Here is an 18,028-nt window from a genome sequence, read left to right on the forward strand (position 1 = left end):
TTCTGGCTCTTTTGTTCACTGTTATGCATGCTCTTTAAATGATGTATCTCCAGTAAATGTGAAAAGATCAGGAGGGTGAAACAGTGTCAGTGGAGATGCAGTGCTCTGGTGCTGTGTGTTAAACTGTATCGTTCTGTAACACCTATAGTTTGATTCACAGCACAAGAGTTTGCTCTCTGAGTTTCATCTGGAATTCTCCTTCTAAATCCCACATGATCTGTGTATTTAATTGCAAAAATGTCTGATTACATTTGACATCTGCTCACTACACATAGTAACAGCTGGCGTGTACTATAACTAGTAGTACTAGTGTATTTCGGTGACGTCTTCCTGTGGCCGGTGAAGTTCACATGTCATCTGCTTTACCCAGAGGGGCTCATTTGTAAGTGGTTTGTGTAAACAGAACATGCTTCTTTTGAAGAGAACTGACCATGTGTCTTTAGGGGCCGGAATCTCTGAATAGAACATTCCGAAATTCTAATGAGGATTATCTGGGATTTGTTTTAATGTTCTCTACAGTTCCGTGAAAACACAGCCTGTTTAAGAAGTTTAATTATGCCTGTGCTGATTTGTGCTGAACTAATGCGTGTGAAATAATGGGTGGACATTTTATCTTTTGTTTATATTATTGTTTTGAACTTGTATTATTTTTAAAGATGACATATCATTCCCTGGAGTTTTTTCTATGAGAATCAGTTTGCAGGCCGATTCTGAGAGATGTGGATGATGCAGCAGACCATTGAATCGAATTTTCACGATGCATTCTTTAATCAGTGTTTGGAAAAGTTAACTTTAAAAGTGTTTTAACATTGCTTGCATTTTTATGTTTTTAACATTGCTTGAACTCATTAAAATAAGTTAAGCAATTTTCAACTTGGTTATATAAGATTCAACTCATTTTTTAAATCAGTTTAATGTTGAAATGACTTAAACATCCAAGTTGATTGTACTTAAAAATTTAAGGCAGTAACTTTTTTTTTTTAAGTGTAGTGTTATGTGTACTTTTTCTCACTTGGACTGGGCTTAATTGTTTGTTTTTTAATAACAACAGCAAAAAGTTTATATTTTTGAAATGAATAAGCCTCAGACTGAAGGAAATGCAAATTCACACCTGTACAGTAGAGGGTGCCACTCAACCAAACCTTTAATCTCTGCAGCCATTCTGGATTGCAGAAGATTAAGACACAGGAGAAGAAAGTTCAACACTCTGGCTGAGTCCGAAATCGCATATTCTCTTGAGTAGTACTTACGGTATAAGTAATTACTTAACAACTGCTAAAAAATACATTTTTAATAGTATGAATCTGTGGAGTATGAATAATCTGGATGTACTAAATTCACCATGTTGTCATGTGACCTACGGCATCAGTTACTCTGCTTCACTGCCATTTATAAATTGTCTCCCATGGCCTTATGGGATAGTGAAGTGTCCATTGTATGGACGCTTCAGGTTTTCACCAGAAGAAATGTCTTGAACGACAATAGCCATCATTTTTACACAGCGCACACAATGCCTCTGTTTCTCACTCCTGATTTTTGTCAACAAGGCGACAGAAGAGGTGTTAGTAAATAAATGTTACTTAAATAAAAAAAACGTAAAAGCACTCAAACTCCATTGTTTCCTCCTTCTTATATAAATCTCATTTGTTTAAAAGACCTCAGAAGAACAGGCGAATCTCAACATAACACCGACTGTTATGTAACAGTCGGGGTGTACGCCCCCAATATTTGCATATGCCAGCCCATGTTCAATGCATTACACAAGGGCAGGACGTCTGGATGTGCACAGCTGAATCATCAGACTAGGTAAGCAAGCAAGAACAATAGCGAAAAAATGGCTGATGGATCAGTAATAACTGACATGATCCATGATAACATGATATTTTTAGTGATATTTGTAAATTGTCTTTCTAAATGTTTCGTTAGCATGTTGCTAATGTACTGTTAAATGTGGTTAAAGTTACCATCGTTTATTACTGTATTTACGGAGACAAGAGCCGTCGCTATTTTCATTTTTAAACACTTGCAGTCTGTATAATGCATAAACACAACTTCATTCTTTATAAATCTCTCCAACAGTGTAGCATTAGCCGTTAGCCACGGAGCAAAACCTCGAACTCATTCAGAATCAAATGTAAACATCCAAAAAAACACTGTTCTTACGCGATTAGACATGCTGCATGACGAACACTTTGTAAAGATACATTTTGAGGGTTATATTAGCTGTGTGAACTTTGTTTATGCAATGATAGAGTCGAGAGCTTGGGAGGGGGCGGATAGCGCGAACAATTAAAGGGGCAGCAGCATGAATCAGCACATTTCTAATTATGCCTCAAAATAGGCAGTTAAAAAAATTAATTAAAAAAATCTATGGGGTATTTTGAGCTGAAACTTCACAGACACATTCAGGGGACACCTTAGACTTATATTACATCTTGTAAAAAAACTTTCGATGGCACCTTTAAAAGTAATGTTTTACTTTACTCGTTACTTGAAAAAAGTAATCTGATTACGTATCTCTGCAAAGCATTGTACTATCTATAATAGGCATTCTTTAAAATTATAATTCTAAAATTTTCTCAACATTCAGTAGATCATAAATCTAATAACTCTCATAAACAACTTTCATGCATAATATCATCAGTGAGTGGCATTCAGAAATATAATCAAGCTGTCGTCTCATATGATGCTTTGCTCAATGTTTCCATGAGTCTAGACGCACTGTTCTGTACTGTGAGAGCAGAAATAACCTTCAAAACATGCCTGTGGATTGGTGGTATAAGCAGTTGTTGGCTGTGAGATTGTGGTTTTCCATAACAGCGAAGATTTATTAGCAGTAGTGCTGCTGCTGGCAGTAACACAGATCCATTGGTCCTTCGGTCGCTGTTTCATGGCATCTGTCCCTCAAAGCCTTATGGGATACTGGAGAGAGTGATGTCATGTGGAGTGATGTCTGATTTTTATATTTTCACATTATATGACAAATATGACGGCAAATAGTTTTGAATAATTATGATTTTTTTTCATGTTTTTGAATATATTGAATATTGTGATGTATTATGAAATTCAAAATAACTATTTTTCTATTTGAATATATTTTAAAAATTAATTTATTCCTGTGATCAAAGCTGAATTTTCATCATCATTACTCCAGTCTTCAGTGTCACATGATCCTTCAGAAATCATTCTGATATGAGGATTTGCTGCTCAAGAAACATTTTTCAAAGTTAAAAACTGATTTTGCTGCTTAATATTGTTTTTGGAAAACCTAGATACAATACTGTTCAAAAGTTTGGGGCAAGTAGTCATGTATAATATATATATATATATATATATATATATATATATATATATATATATATATATACATATATATATACACACACCATTCAAAAGTTTGGAAACATTACTATTTTTAATGTTTTTGAAAGAAGTCTCTTATGCTCATCAAGGCTGCATTTATTTGATCAAAAATACAGAAAAAAACAGTAATATTGTGAAATATTATTACAATTTAAAATAATGGTTTTCTATTTTAATATACTTTAAAATATATATGTATTTTCTTTCTGTAATGCATCAGCCATTACTCCGGACAATCCTTCAGAAATCATTCTAATATGCTGATTTGATACTCAGTTATTATTAAGTTGGAAACAGTTGTATTGCTTAATCTTTTTTGGAAACTGTAGAGTAGTGTATATTGTTACAAAAGATTAATTTAAACAAATGCTGCTCTTTGTTAACTTTTTATCAAAGAATCCTGAAAAAAAAATCACGTTACGTTATAAAAAAATATTAAGTTGCACAACATTTGTAATAAATCAGCATATTAGAATGATTTCTGAAGGATCATGTGACACTGAAGACTGGAGTAATGATGCTGAAAATTCAGCTTTGCATCACAGACATAAATTATATTTTAAAGTATATTATAACAGAAAACCATTATTTTAAATTGTAATATTTTACAATAATACAGTTTTTTTCTGTATTTTTCATCAAATAAATGCAGGCTTGATGAGTAGAAGAGACTTCTTTCGAAAACAATAAAAACAGTAATGTTTCCAAACTTTTGAATGGTAGTATATATATATATAGGCTATATATATATATATATATATATATATATATATATATATATATATATATATATATATATAAAGAAATTGGTGCTTTTATTTATCAAGGATGCATCAAATTGATTGACAGTAAAGACATTAATGTTACAAAAGATTTCTATTTCAAATAAATGTTTTACTTTCTATTTATAAAATAATCTTTAAAAAATTTTGATATAAATATAAAAATATTGATAATATTAAGATCCATTATTAATAATTAATCATCAATAATATTTGTTAAAAACTGAACATTAAATCAGCAAATTAGAATGATATCAGTTTACAGTTAACACCATTACAACAAATATGATTTGTGTTTCAATTGCAATGCATAATCCAAAATGTATGGTATCCTACAAACCAAATCCTGAAAAAAAAAAAAAATCTCAAGACATTTTTTTTATACATTTGCATAAAAAAGTAATGGCCTTAATAGTGAATATATCATATCTTTTTAAAATATAGTTGTGATTGGTTCAACTGCAGCCACTGTGGTGGATGATATTTTAGTGTCATCGTAAAACACATAAAAGTCAAGTTGTCGAGTCTGTCAATGAAGTACAGAAGCTCAAAGAACATTTTTAACATGCATTGCATGATGGTTTGTTTAAAGCACTAAAAACAGTCCACCTGGCATTTATTAGAAATATCAGACGATTAGAGCCTCATATTGGTGCAGTGCAGTTTGATGACTTCATTCCCATCTCAGCAGCTGTCTAAGTTCCAGGAACTGACACTGTATCGACATGTTTACTAGTGTTGTTGCTTCAGTGGCCTCCAAAAAAGTATTCAGACACTTAAAATGTCTGAACGTGATTGCATGACTTAAGAGAACATGAAACTGAGTGCGGCAGGATCTTTCCTCTTCACTTACTTTACTTTTCTTTATCATTTTTCTTCAACTCTCATTATATTAGAAATGTATCTAATACAATAAAACAGTGTTATCTTACTCCACATACTCATGACCGGAAGAAGCAGAAGTGGTCATCTGTGGCATAATAAAAGCTCCACTGCTTTTGAGCCGTGTGTCGCATTTGTCTCTCATTAGCAATCGATCCAGCGGCCTCGTTCTGCTCCAACGGCTTTCAGCCACACCCTGCTTCATACTACAATAATGTTAAAAAAAACTTGAATACATTAGCAATGAATGGCAATCAGCTGTCTCCTCAAAATAGTCTGTTTGCAAGCAGCGGAAAACCGTCTACAAGTGGTGCACAAGTGTCGTTTACTCTGCTGCACATAATAGAACCAAATTAATAAAAAACACAATTTATTGACCCGCATTCCATTTTACACAAAGACTATAGAATAACACAAGACGTGTCACTTGTATTGTTTTGAATGGGAGAAAGTGTAATGCGCAATATGGCGGAATAAGTCCCGCCTTCTAAAGCAAAGAGCCAATCGCCGACTGGTAAAGTAAAGTCGCGTCACTTCATCGGCCGTTAGAATCACCGGTTTCTATAGAAACAGTCAGACTCGCGCCCCAAAGATACGCGCATTTAGGTCTGCGCATGCGCATTAGCTTGATCCAGCCTGAAAAAAATACAGGTTTTTTGTCATGATTCGAGCGTTTAGAAACTATATTTATGAGTCGGTTGTTGTTAGATTTCATTGGTGATTTCAAATATGAAATTTAATCGTAAGATTGACGAACAGTTTTGGAGAATCTGATGTTTCCCCATTCAAAGAGATAGGAGCTGCATGATGCCCAGGATGCCCGAGAGGCGTTTCAAAGATGGCCGCCGAGTGAAATGACTTGTCTTAAAGGGACTTTGATTTTACATCATGCGGCGTGCACGTCTATGATGGCGTAAGATGAACACAAACGCACCAGGGTTCGATAGAATCAATTTGAGAGTGAACCTCTCCTTTAATAGTTTTAGTTAGTTTCAGTTAACGATAATAATAACCCTGCATAGGAGTCCAAGCACACCAGGTGTAGTTCATTGCATTAACTGACAACAATAAAGTGTCAGTTTCCACAAAGTAACCAGTGAAAGGGCTGTTATTGCGGGATGCTTTTGTAAGAAATTTCTGGCTTAAAGTAACAACCAAAACAGATTATGAGTCATTGCTGAGGAGTCAAGCTTCAGTGAAAGCTGGTAAACCCTTTACCCCATGATGGGCTTTTGGCTGCATTAGAGGATATAGTAATGAAGGCCTTTGATTGGACCAGCTCATAGGGACTGCGGTAACATTATCCCAGTTAGTGTAACTCTCTAAATATGCTGCAAAGCAAAGGGAGCTGCTGGGTTCAGAAGTGCTGTCAAATCACCAGCGTGACGACGCCCCGCCGGGACAGTTTCTCTAGAGCTGGGCCTAAACAAACACCAGCCCAGAATCCATCAATATCACACCAGCTGCAACAGATGCCAGGAGATCTCTGAATGTTAAACAGAGAAGGTGGTAGTGCTCTCTGTGTTTGTATGTACTGTAATAAATTACTGGGGTTACAAGCAAAGGTCATCGGTGACTTGGAAGGGGTTTCAAAGCACATTTTGACACGGTAACATCAATATATTTGCCTAAAATAAAGATAAAAAACAGAAGATATATGTAATGAAGTTTTAAAGGAAGGTTGGAGAGGAGTTTAATCCTGTCAATCATATTTCAAGGATAAATGACTATTACTCACTCGGGGAAGTCCATCTTTATTTTTAAACTGAATTGCTTTTAATACTAATTATCTATTCATTTTCTTTCTTTCATCAAGTAGAGCTCTTTGCTCAAACTCATGCATTATGAAAAGCAGATTAAATATGTTTTTTGTTTTTTTTATCATACTAGAAGTAATGAATCAATACTCAGTCAGTTTGACATTTAAGGGCAGTTTTATGGTCGTTTTTTTTAGTGAAAATGGACATAAAAATATTAGAATCAAATATTTTAAAAGCAACAGCCACATCTTGTATATTATATTGCCTTTCCATAATTTATTTTTTATTTTTATTTACTCAGAAAATGTTTAGCATAAAACTTTGACATTTTGTATCAACCATCTTTGACATATCACAGTCAATACCGCATTTTACAAATAAGTATTAATTAAAATGGTTATATTTTATGTGTACATATAAATGTTAGTTAATACACAACACATTCTCAAACACTAGATTTATCCTCAGATAATATAGGACAGGCTTTAATAGTGATGTGGGCTCATCATAAGCACACAGCAAGCAAAACAAGTTCCTATGAATACTATACACAGTTTATACAAATATATAGATAAACTTGGATAGGAACATGAGTAAAATACAACAGTTGTTTAAAAAAAAAACACTCTACACTACAGTTAGGGGAAATGTTTGTCTGGTTGTCTTTGTATTCTTCATTCACTGGACCCTCATTTCTGTCTGAAAAATAACTGATTGGCAAATCATAAAATAATACAATATGGATCAATACTGAAAGTGTCTGTAATTTTGGATGGAGGTAGAGGTTTGAATTGTGCGTGTACATAACTGCATCAGAGATAAAAATGAAGGAGACGATCCACTCATATGAAAATAAATGGGAAAAATCGTAACGCTCAATATGGCAGCTGTAGTCCTTCAGTTAAAAGAGTCGACCACATTTTTGAGAGAGCCACCGCCTGTGTGTTTGCTCTGTGCATGTGCATGGACCAGCCTGAAAAATAACTCGTGCAATTTGTGCTGATGTGTAGCATGATTTGTGATGCCATTGTTGTCAGATTTTGTCCCTGATATTAAACATATTATTTAAATAACACTGACAAAAAGTTTTGGAGGTTTTGAACAAGATAGTGTCTTGTGCCCCTGTTTCCTCTGCCATTACTATTAGTAGAAACAATAATACAGATTTCAAGAACATTTTACTACAATTTCACATAAATCACACTAACCATGTGTGCATCAGAGACTGTAGAAAAGTGTTTTGCTAACAAACTTAAAGGCTTAAAGGCAGGGTAGGTAAGAAATTTTGTTCCAAATTTGTTTAAACTTTCTATATATATACATGCATAATTAAAATGTAAGAACTCTGATAAAAAGAGTATAAAAATCGAGTGACTCTAGACCGTTTAATCTGTATTAAACACAGCTCATTATTTCCATCCGGGACGAAACATAGGATTGGCTTAGGCGGCTGTCACTCTCTCGCAACCATGGCAACCACCCTTTTGCCACACATGACCTGCCCACTTGCGCGCACACGTTTGATTTGGGGAATCCAAGAGGCATGGATCCTAGGAATACCAAAACAATGGCAGAGAAACAGCAAGCTAAATTCACAGTACCGGCCTATGCAGTTAGTGAAGGCAAACCAGGCAAAAAAAGGAAGACAGTAACAGTACAAGAAAAGGCAATGAACAAAAAGTCTTTGGATAAACAAAGAAATAAAACGCGAGTTAATATCGGCGTGGCTTTCCAGCGATGGCGAGAACTGAGGGAACTCAAGGGGCTGAAAAGTGACTCCTTGATGGCTTTATTTCTGCTGGACAGGTAAATCTTTCTTTTTGTATTTTGATCATACATATTTTTTTGTTTATTTTTTCATGAAGCATGTGTCATTAGCACACGTAGCTGCGTAATATAGCTAACATAACATTACTTAGCGAGCCGTAGTAGAGACGATAAATAATGATAGCTATAGTGTTGAATTGTGCATAATTTTACCCTCTGTCTAAGTCTTTTACCATGTTCACCTGTAAGTTTACCTGCACGTTTTTTTCGCCTTTGTTTTGTTTTTATATTCTCTACCTATGTTTACTGATGTCTTTATCTTGTATCTGTGTGTGTCGTACACACTTTGTTGTATGTGTGTGTTATTATTTTGTGTCTGCAATGCAGTTGTGAGTTGATATTTGAGTGTATGTTACTCTGTTGATCTGTAGAACAACGTATATGTTATGAATCTTACACGAAATTCATCTTCATCACAGTGTAAATGATGGTAATGGAAAAACGTGTATCATGCAACCTGTTTTTAGCTTTGCCTTATAGATAACTAGCTCGTTAGCGATTCAAAAAATATATATTTTAAACTTTACCAATATCAATATGCTAGCTTGATAGTGAGTACTAAAATACATCTTGTTTATCTTCATAATTATAAAGTTATTTTTATTACATGTGATTCTGACATGATGTCACTACATGCACTGTGCTCCTTCCTCTCCGCTCGTCTCAGGTAAATAATGCGTCTTCCAGCTCAGTGGTCGGAGTCACACGTTCATGCGTTTTGGGGGCGTGGCTTTGGAAGGAGCCCAGAAGGGAGGGGGTGGAGTGAATGGAAATAATGAGCTGTCTTTAAAACAGTCGTGAGAGGTCTACAGACACTCGATTTTTATACTTTCTTTTTCAGAGTACTTACATTTTAATTATGTATTGATATATAAATAAAGTTTAAACAAATTTTGAAAAAAAGTTTTTTATACATTTTTTTGCCTACCCTGCCTTTAATAAGGTCAAATAAACATACAGTATATATTACCTCTATTCTGTTATATATATGTCTGTATATAGACAATTAATTATAGCATGCCACAACTGCTGCAACTAATGCAGCATTAATTGTATTTAACCTGCAATAATTTAACACCGTCTGTGGCAAATGAGTGTTTTCCTCTTTACTCTTTGAGATATGTTACTTCGGAGAAGCAGTATCTATATCAACACCTCTAATGATGTCAATTCATCCCACCAATCAGCTGTCTGCATTGCAATTAGCACCACATTCTTATTGCTAATTTGTCATATAACACGTCACTGTTCATTACTGTGGCTGCTTCTGCAGGGGCTCGGTGTGGACGTGCTAACCTCCCCATTTTCTCCAACCCATCCATTGGCATCCTTCGCTCGTACCCAGTCTTTACCCACATAACCTTTGACCTCCCCTATCGAGCACCTTTCACTGGCATCCAGGGCTAACATCCTCCTGAACATCTGCATACAGACAGGTGTGAACCTTTTCCATTGAGATGGCACGGGAGCTTTCGCCGGACCTCTGCGCCAGTCTGCAAACTCCTCGTAGAAATCGTCGCTGTCGTTGCAGCGCTCCCAGGGGAAGAAGCCCGTAAGGATACAGAAAAGAAGAACAGCAAAGGCCCAGGTGTCTAAAGTGGGCTCCACTCTGAGTGGAGGGACTTTCACCTCCTTCTGACCTTCTTCCAAGACCATGGCGCACAGCTCTGGAGCCATATACGGCAGCGTGCCTGATATGAAGCGGATGAAGCTTCCTTGTTTCTGGGTGAGGCCAAAGTCGGCCAGTTTGACCCGCCGGCAGTGGGTGTCCAGAAGCAGTATGTTCTCAGGCTTGATGTCACGGTGGACCAGGCCACGCTGGTGGATGAACTCTAGAGCACAGGAGATCTGAACGGCACAACGCTTCACTGCGCATTCAGGGATGCCCACCTGGAGAAAAGAAAAAAAAAATTTTTTTAGGTTATGCATATTGCACAAAAAAATGCCACCCAAAAACCCAAATGAAATATAAATGCCATATATAAATGACAAAAAATATATTTTTGAAAAAGCAACCATACCTTAAAATCACCAAGTCAATACCAAATATCTATAGGGAAATATATAGGCCTATATTCAACTTTTATTTATTTATTTATTTCAAATTGATGCACCTTTTGATGGAAAAACATCACAACATTTATTTCTAGTTTTCGTATTGAAAATGCAAGCACTCTGTAAGGTCTACTTCAGCACACCCCAAAGACTTTCAATGAATTTAAAGGGATAGTTCACCCAAAAATGAAAATGTGATGTTTATCTGCTTACCCCCAGCGCATCCAAGATGTAGGTGACTTTGTATCTTCAGTAGAACACAAATGATGATTTTTAACTCCAACCGTTGCCGTCTGTCAGTCAAATAATGCGAGTGGATGGGAACTTCTACTATAAGAGTAAATAAAACTTGCATAGACAAGTCCAAATTAAACCCTGCGGCTCGTGACGACACATTGATGTCCTAAGACACGAAACAATCGGTTTGTGTGATAAACCGAACAGTATTTATATCATTTTTTAACTCTAATACACCACTATGTCCAACCGCGTTTAGCACTCGTTAGTAAGGTCTGATCGCGCTCTGACAACGGCAGTGATGTCTCGCTCTCATTGAAGTATATGCGCGAGACATCACTGCCGCTGTCAGAGCGCGATCAGACCTCACTAAGCGAATCGTTTCGTGTCTTAGGACATCAATGTGTCATCACGAGCCGCAGGGTTTAATTTGGACTTGTCTATGCAAGTTTTATTTACTCTTATAGTACAAGTTCCCATCCACTAGCATTATTTGACTGACAGACTGCAACGGTTGGAGTTAAAAATCATTATTTGTGTTCTACTGAAGAAACAAAGTCACCTACATCTTGGATGAGCTGGGGGTAAGCAGATAAACATCAAATTTTCATTTTTGGGTGAACTATCCCTTTAAGGACTCTGGACTCACAGGTGCCAATTCATGTGTGAAAATGATTCTTCATGCTCCTATCTTTTACATTTAAAATAAAATGAAGTGCTTAGTAATTTAATTTGTTAAAATGTACATGAATAATAGTCACAAAGAAAAACAACATTTTGCTGACTCTTTGCTTATGAGCAAGCCCAAAATTCTTTCAAGACCACATCATTGCATTATAAATTAAAATATTAGGTTGCATGAGTTTAGGAGCCCCTGCTGTGTTATTGCCACTTTAAGTCTTCCCAGTCTTCAGTACGTCTGGCTTAAGGTTTCACTGGATATGCTGAAGTAACAGAGACTCGTGTGGTGACAGAGAAAAACAGCTGCTCAGCTCTTTTACTCACACATTACACCCTCCAAAATCTTCTAAGAGGACATGTGAACATTACCGAAATATGTCAAGCGTACCTTCTGCTCCTTATTCAGTACGAAAAGCATGTGAACATGTTTAGCGTGTGAACGGGCTTTAAGTACATGTCAGTGAAGGCCTGGAGTGACTTTAAGGATCTGGAGCTTTATTAGTCACATGCTGTGCAAGTGTTTACTTCAGCTATGGGCACTTTTGGCATCGTGGACATAATAAAATAAACTTAAAATACACATTTCTCACTAGTTTCTGTACTAAGAATGCCCAACAGTAAATATGCATGTGTCTGATTCAACCAATATCATTTTCACCATTTTTTGAGTACATTGACTCCTTAGCTTATTTAATTGCTAACATTAACATTTTCTTAAAGTATTTGGAAGTTACGAAAGCTCTCAGAGGCCATGCATTATTTTCTTGTTATCCTGAGACATAAAAATCTATACGTCAGTCATCATATCTCCAGTCTGCGATGCATTTAATCAGCATCTGTCAAACATCATTCTATAGGCATGCAGACAGAAAATATACCACATCTAGAGACACATAGTGTCTGTGACGATAAAATTGTAACCTTCTCAAGTGTCGGACACTGATTTGGAAGTTGTCTAGCAATGACAGATATATGTCACTATGTTTGGCTTAGTGTGAAAGTGCTTTTATTACCTCCTAACCAAGAAAATTTCATGATCACAAAAAAAAGGACTTCTTTGGGCTTCAGTATGAAATAAACACACACACACACACACACACACATATATATATATATATATTAACTTTTTGCATCGTTTGACATAATAACAGCTTAACTGGAATGATGCACAATTAAATATTGAAATAAGAGATATTTACCTTGATTTTACTGTAATATTTACACTAATTGTGGCTCATTTCCACCATGATCAACAGTGTAATTTATAGGGGGGGGAAGTAATTTTTTTTTATTGAAATGCTTTATTTGACTATTATTTAAATTATGTTATTAATTAAACATTTAGTTATTAATATTTTATGATGAATTTGTATAGCTAAGAATTGAATGTCTGGGACAAGGGACAAATGTATATATAACATGCAATTGAAAAGTAGCAAAAGGTTTCCAAAACAATTTAGGTTAGTTCAGTTTTGATACGTGCTCCGAACCTGATTCGAAACAAAAGATTCATAAAGCTTCAAAGCTTCATGAAGCAGTATTTTGAAATTGCCTATCACTAGATATTTTTTGAATAAAGTTGTTATTTTGTTTTTTTGGTGCACAAAAAGTATTCTTGTCACATTAAGGTTGAACCACTGTAGTCGCATGAACTGTTTTAAATATGTCTTTAGTAGCTTTCTGGGCATTGAAAGTGTTAATTATCTTGCTGGCAATGGAGGCCTCACTGAGCTATTGGATTTTATCAAAAATATCTTAACTTGTGTTCCAAAGATGAAAGGTCTTAAGGTTGTGCAATGACATGAAGGTGAGTAATTAATGACAGAATTTTGGGGTGAACTAACCCTTTAATGTTTGTAAGTTTTAATAAAAATATTAAACTGCCCATAGTTGAGGAAAGACCCATGCATCTGTGAATCTGCAAACAAGAATGAAGATCTCATGATATTTGAGCACCCACCCGTGGCTGGATGATGGCGAACAGGTCCCGTCCTGTGACGAGCTCCTGGGCGAATCCGTAGTGCTCATTGGACTGGAAGGCGATCCCAAACAAGCCCACAATGCAGGGGTGGCAAGACAGATGCAAGGAGATGCAGTATTCTCTCAGGAAACCCTGCAGTTTGGTCGAGGTTTTGGGCAGCACTTTCAGAGCCATTGGAGTCCCTTTGACACAATCAGCAAAGAAAAATAGACAAGATCAGAGGACTTTTGGCCTTCATAGAAGCTGCTCTAGAGAAATAAAATGACGTGTAGTCTTAAGTTTGTAGTGGAAAGTATTTTCACAGCTGTTCGGATGATATCTTGGCAGTAAGATCTGTGGGAGTGTAAAAGCGGAGGTAGTGTTTCATTTAAATAGCGTTAACTCATTTCTGCACTGCTCAAAGTGTTCCCTATAACAAAAGTGTGCATGACACACATAGACTGGATGGTACAGCTGTATAAAACTGTAATAATACTATAATAGGCTAATTTGATACACTTAATGGTACTGAACGACTCCCATGTTCATGTACTACACTCCTGGACGGAAAAAGGGCCAAGCCCAAAATGGATAAACAATAAGCTTTTAATTGTCTTAACCATAAATTGTTGGTCAGGAAATTGTTTTTATTAGTAAAATAATGAAAATGATTTCCCTATGCTTTGGCCTACACAAATGAATTATTATAATGTTTTGTTAGATGACCTAAAATGTTCTTCAAGTGGTAACTGAACCTAAACTGATTTTATAAAAGTCTAAAATATTCTACTTTAGGTTATTTTAGTTAATGAAAGAAACAGTATTCCACAGTTAACATTTCAAATAGTGCGCATGCCATGACGCCATCGCGAAATATGTCTGTCACATGACCTCGGCATGTTCGATTCGGTGTCCAATTAATAAAAACAATTATTTTGCATTTTCAGAGGCTTTATGCCGAACGTCACATTGCATCCGCTGGTCGGAGAAAGTGTTAACGGCAGTAAAAGCTAAGTAGCTAACCTAGCTAGTAATCTTTATTGTTAGCGTTTTATTTCATTACATTTCTGCAACTGACCGGCGCTACTTTCATGTCTCTCGTATCACACCGCGGACTCGCGCTCTCATACAAACGGTTTTCGTCTCGACTAGGTCGTCGATTGTTCTCTACATTGTAATAGACTAATGGACTAACGGAATAGACAAACTAAAGGTAAAATAATGAAATAATCCCAATTCAAATCAAGATTTCATTTCCATTCATTCATTTATTGTGTAAGTGAGTGTAAAATGTGAGCTGTAAAATGTACATTACAGTCAGTCAATCATTAGGGTGACACAAAACCCCAAAACGGGGTTCGTTAAAATGCAGTTTTTTATTTGTGAAGAAATTTTGTTACTTTAATAAGGATTAATCTTTAATTTATACAGTCAAATATGTAATGTTATTTTTACATTTGATTACTTTATTCTGTAGCCTAGGCTACCTGAAAACTAGCCTACTGAAAACCTGAAAACACGGTTTATTTTATTTGAATCTTTGCTCTACTGTATTTATTTGTGCTTGTAGTTTGATTATTTGTTCTTATTTTCTTTATTTTTATATGACACCACTAGGAAATAATCTTTTTTCCCCTGAACATAGCATATACCGAACCATACCGAAACTGTGACCCTAAAACCGTAATAAAAACCGAACCGTGAGTAATTTGAACCATTACACCACTAGGAAATAATAACTGTACATAATAAATATGTATTATTTATGTATCTAGTTATATGTTGTTTATGTGACTCATGTGCCCTACCATCACCATTCATGTCTATACAACCAATAAATAAATTACTACGAGAGCACAACATTGTTTACAAGAAAACAAATTTCTTCATTGATGTAGTCACTTAATTTTGCTTACAAAATGCACCAGATGTATGCATTTAAATGTAAAATGTCCAAATTTTCTTACGGGGGGTGAGGGGGTGGGGATATGACCCCGGACCCCCCTAAAAGGGCAGATTTCTTGCCCGATACTGGAAGGAAATGACAGAACAAGGCACCAAAACCCTCAATCGCTCCACGGGCGCCACAGCAAAATGGCTGCCAACTGCTCCGGGTGTGTGTGTGTTCTCTACTCACTACTAATATGCGTGGTGTGCACTAAGTTGGAAGGGTTAAATGCAGAGGGCAAATTCTGCGTATGGATTACGTCTGGGTGACATACCTTTGCAGCGGTGAGTGACCAGCAGCACATGGCCATACTTGCCACGGCCAATTTCTTTAATGATGTTGAAATGTTCTTTAATCTCGAGCTGACATAAGCTCTGAGATGTCAACTCCATCAGCTCGTCTATTAGACTGCTGCCCTCCTCCACTGAGCCCAGTTCAATCATTGCACTGCCTGTTCTGGGAAATACAGGAAAACCAAAGCATAATTAGCACACTGTGTATGATCACTTTAGAGTGTGTAAATGTTAACATCACATGTTTTTTAATAGAAATTGTGCCCAGCTGTAAATGTGCTTTTATCTATGATTAAGACTATAGAAATATTAATAACTATATGATTGTTACCCAAATATATTATTAATATGATATATAATATATATATATAATGTGGCTTAACAAACATTCAGAAACCATTTTGTTGTCATGCAATTTTGTTGTCATGTGTAAAACTGTAAAAGACATCAAATAGAGGACCCCCATAGGCCCTAACGACTGTTTCAGCAGACCACTTAATAAATATAAAGTTTAATTAATACATAAAAGTTTAATAAACATAAAAACTGAAATTTTAAAGTTTTAAATTTTCTTTCACATCATCTTGGAGGAAATTCTTTTTCACAAAAGAGCAATTATAAATAAATAAATAAAAAAATAACAGATCAAAAATTGAATTCGTCAAAAACTGAAAACTGATTATTAGCTTTTCGTAACTCTTGTATTACATATTCACATATGCAATACACATATGCAATAGCTGAAGTGTTTCTGTTTGTCCTCGTCACTCGTCACTGAACAATCAACACATTCCCCCTCAGCTTCCAAACACTCACTACATACATTCCTGCTCTTGTAAAGCTCCTGTGCTTTCTGTACTCTGACACTCTGTGTGCACACAAGACATGTGCGCAAGGCCTGCCGCGGCAGGAAAATAAATACAGAATGTAATGTTGTTATGTTTGGTATGTGAGATTATTAGTGTGCTATTTGCGATTATCGGTTATGAGCTTTTCCTTCCTTTTTAACTTTCTTATATAAGCAGGTTGTTGTAAGTTACACTGCATGTTATTCCAATTTAAAATAATGAACAGTAAAATAATAATAATAATGAAATAATAAAAATGAAAACATGATTCCATATATGATGCTGTTAATAACTTTACCTGCTTTAATTTTACTTAAATTAAAATGTTTTTCTAATAAATATTCATAAATGTACATGTAATTAATTTATTAACTGTACTAAATTAATGTACATGTAAAGTAAATTAAATCACACTATGTTTGTGTAATCCAGCCATTAAATCCTTTTAGAATTAATTCAGCATTTCAAAATTAACCCACTAAAAAAACTTTTATTCAAGTCAAAAATATTATTTAACATCACTGAACACACCTAAATACATTGATTTATACCAAACAAACTAAGTTGTATCCATTAAATCAGGAAGAAATAGTTATTTAAGGTAACAATTGCATGTTACCACTTTTTACTGTGTATTTAAGTCCAACAAAAATGCAGTTTTCCGTTAATATTAACATAGCAGTTTTCAACTGCATTGGCAAATTTAAGAAACATTTAAACCCACAATTATTTACAAATATTTGTAAATTCAGACTAGCACAATAACACAGTGTTCATATGCATGCACAATAATGCACAGAATTTAACTTAATCGACAAATCTGCCATTGTTAGCTGTGTAGTAATGTCTCTCTTTCTCTCTCTCTCTCTCTCTGCCCTTCTCTCACCTCTCTGCAGCTGTGCAAAAGATCGTGGCGCCCAGACGCGCAGCAAAAGCAGCAGTGCTGCAGCCGAAGTGAGTGAGGATTCCTGTTCTTACAAGGGCTTTGAGCTCCTGCAACGCTTTATATGGAAGAAGCACCCACTCTGGGAAGAGTTACACATCTCTGGTACTGACTCCACCTGCATGGGCAGCACACGTAAACACATGTTCACTGACATATATCAGACACATAAGGCTGAGACGTCATATCATATATCCCCAGATATGTTTATGCATATTCAGACGCACGCACAAAAACTAAGCTGGCCTATATAGTTTCTACAAAAACACTGCGTTCAAAACTTCAGAACTGGTTTTTAAGATGCAGAGTGGTTAATAATTACTTGAAGCAGAATTTGTTGGTTTAGGAATATGGTCATATATGTGCGTTTTTGCACGTATGCACTTCGGTCTGTCTTTTTAAAGAACAGTTTATAGGTCTGATCGAAGGTGACTGTCTTTTGCGTACTC

General features: G+C 35.7%; 1 protein-coding gene across 2 annotated transcripts; it reads right to left on the minus strand.

Moving 5' to 3' along the window:
- Nucleotides 1-9,553: 9,553 nt before the first annotated feature.
- On the minus strand, nt 9,554-17,683 carry si:dkey-8e10.3 (serine/threonine-protein kinase SBK1). Of its 2 annotated transcripts, none has more exons than XM_048210310.1 (4): nt 17,523-17,683; nt 15,770-15,946; nt 13,548-13,750; nt 9,554-10,504 (listed from the first exon to the last, which is right to left on the minus strand). In XM_048210310.1, the coding sequence occupies exons 2-4, from the start codon at nt 15,936-15,938 to the stop codon at nt 9,857-9,859; spliced, it is 1,020 nt and encodes a 339-aa protein (XP_048066267.1). In that variant the 5' UTR covers nt 15,939-15,946; nt 17,523-17,683; the 3' UTR covers nt 9,554-9,856. The 2 variants fall into 2 exon arrangements, with proteins under 2 accessions (XP_048066267.1, XP_048066266.1); XM_048210309.1 differs by having other exon boundaries at nt 15,770-15,951.
- Nucleotides 17,684-18,028: the final 345 nt, after the last annotated feature.

Source organism: Megalobrama amblycephala, linkage group LG12 (assembly GCF_018812025.1).
Source record: "Megalobrama amblycephala isolate DHTTF-2021 linkage group LG12, ASM1881202v1, whole genome shotgun sequence".
NCBI classification, from domain to species: Eukaryota; Metazoa; Chordata; class Actinopteri; order Cypriniformes; family Xenocyprididae; genus Megalobrama; species Megalobrama amblycephala.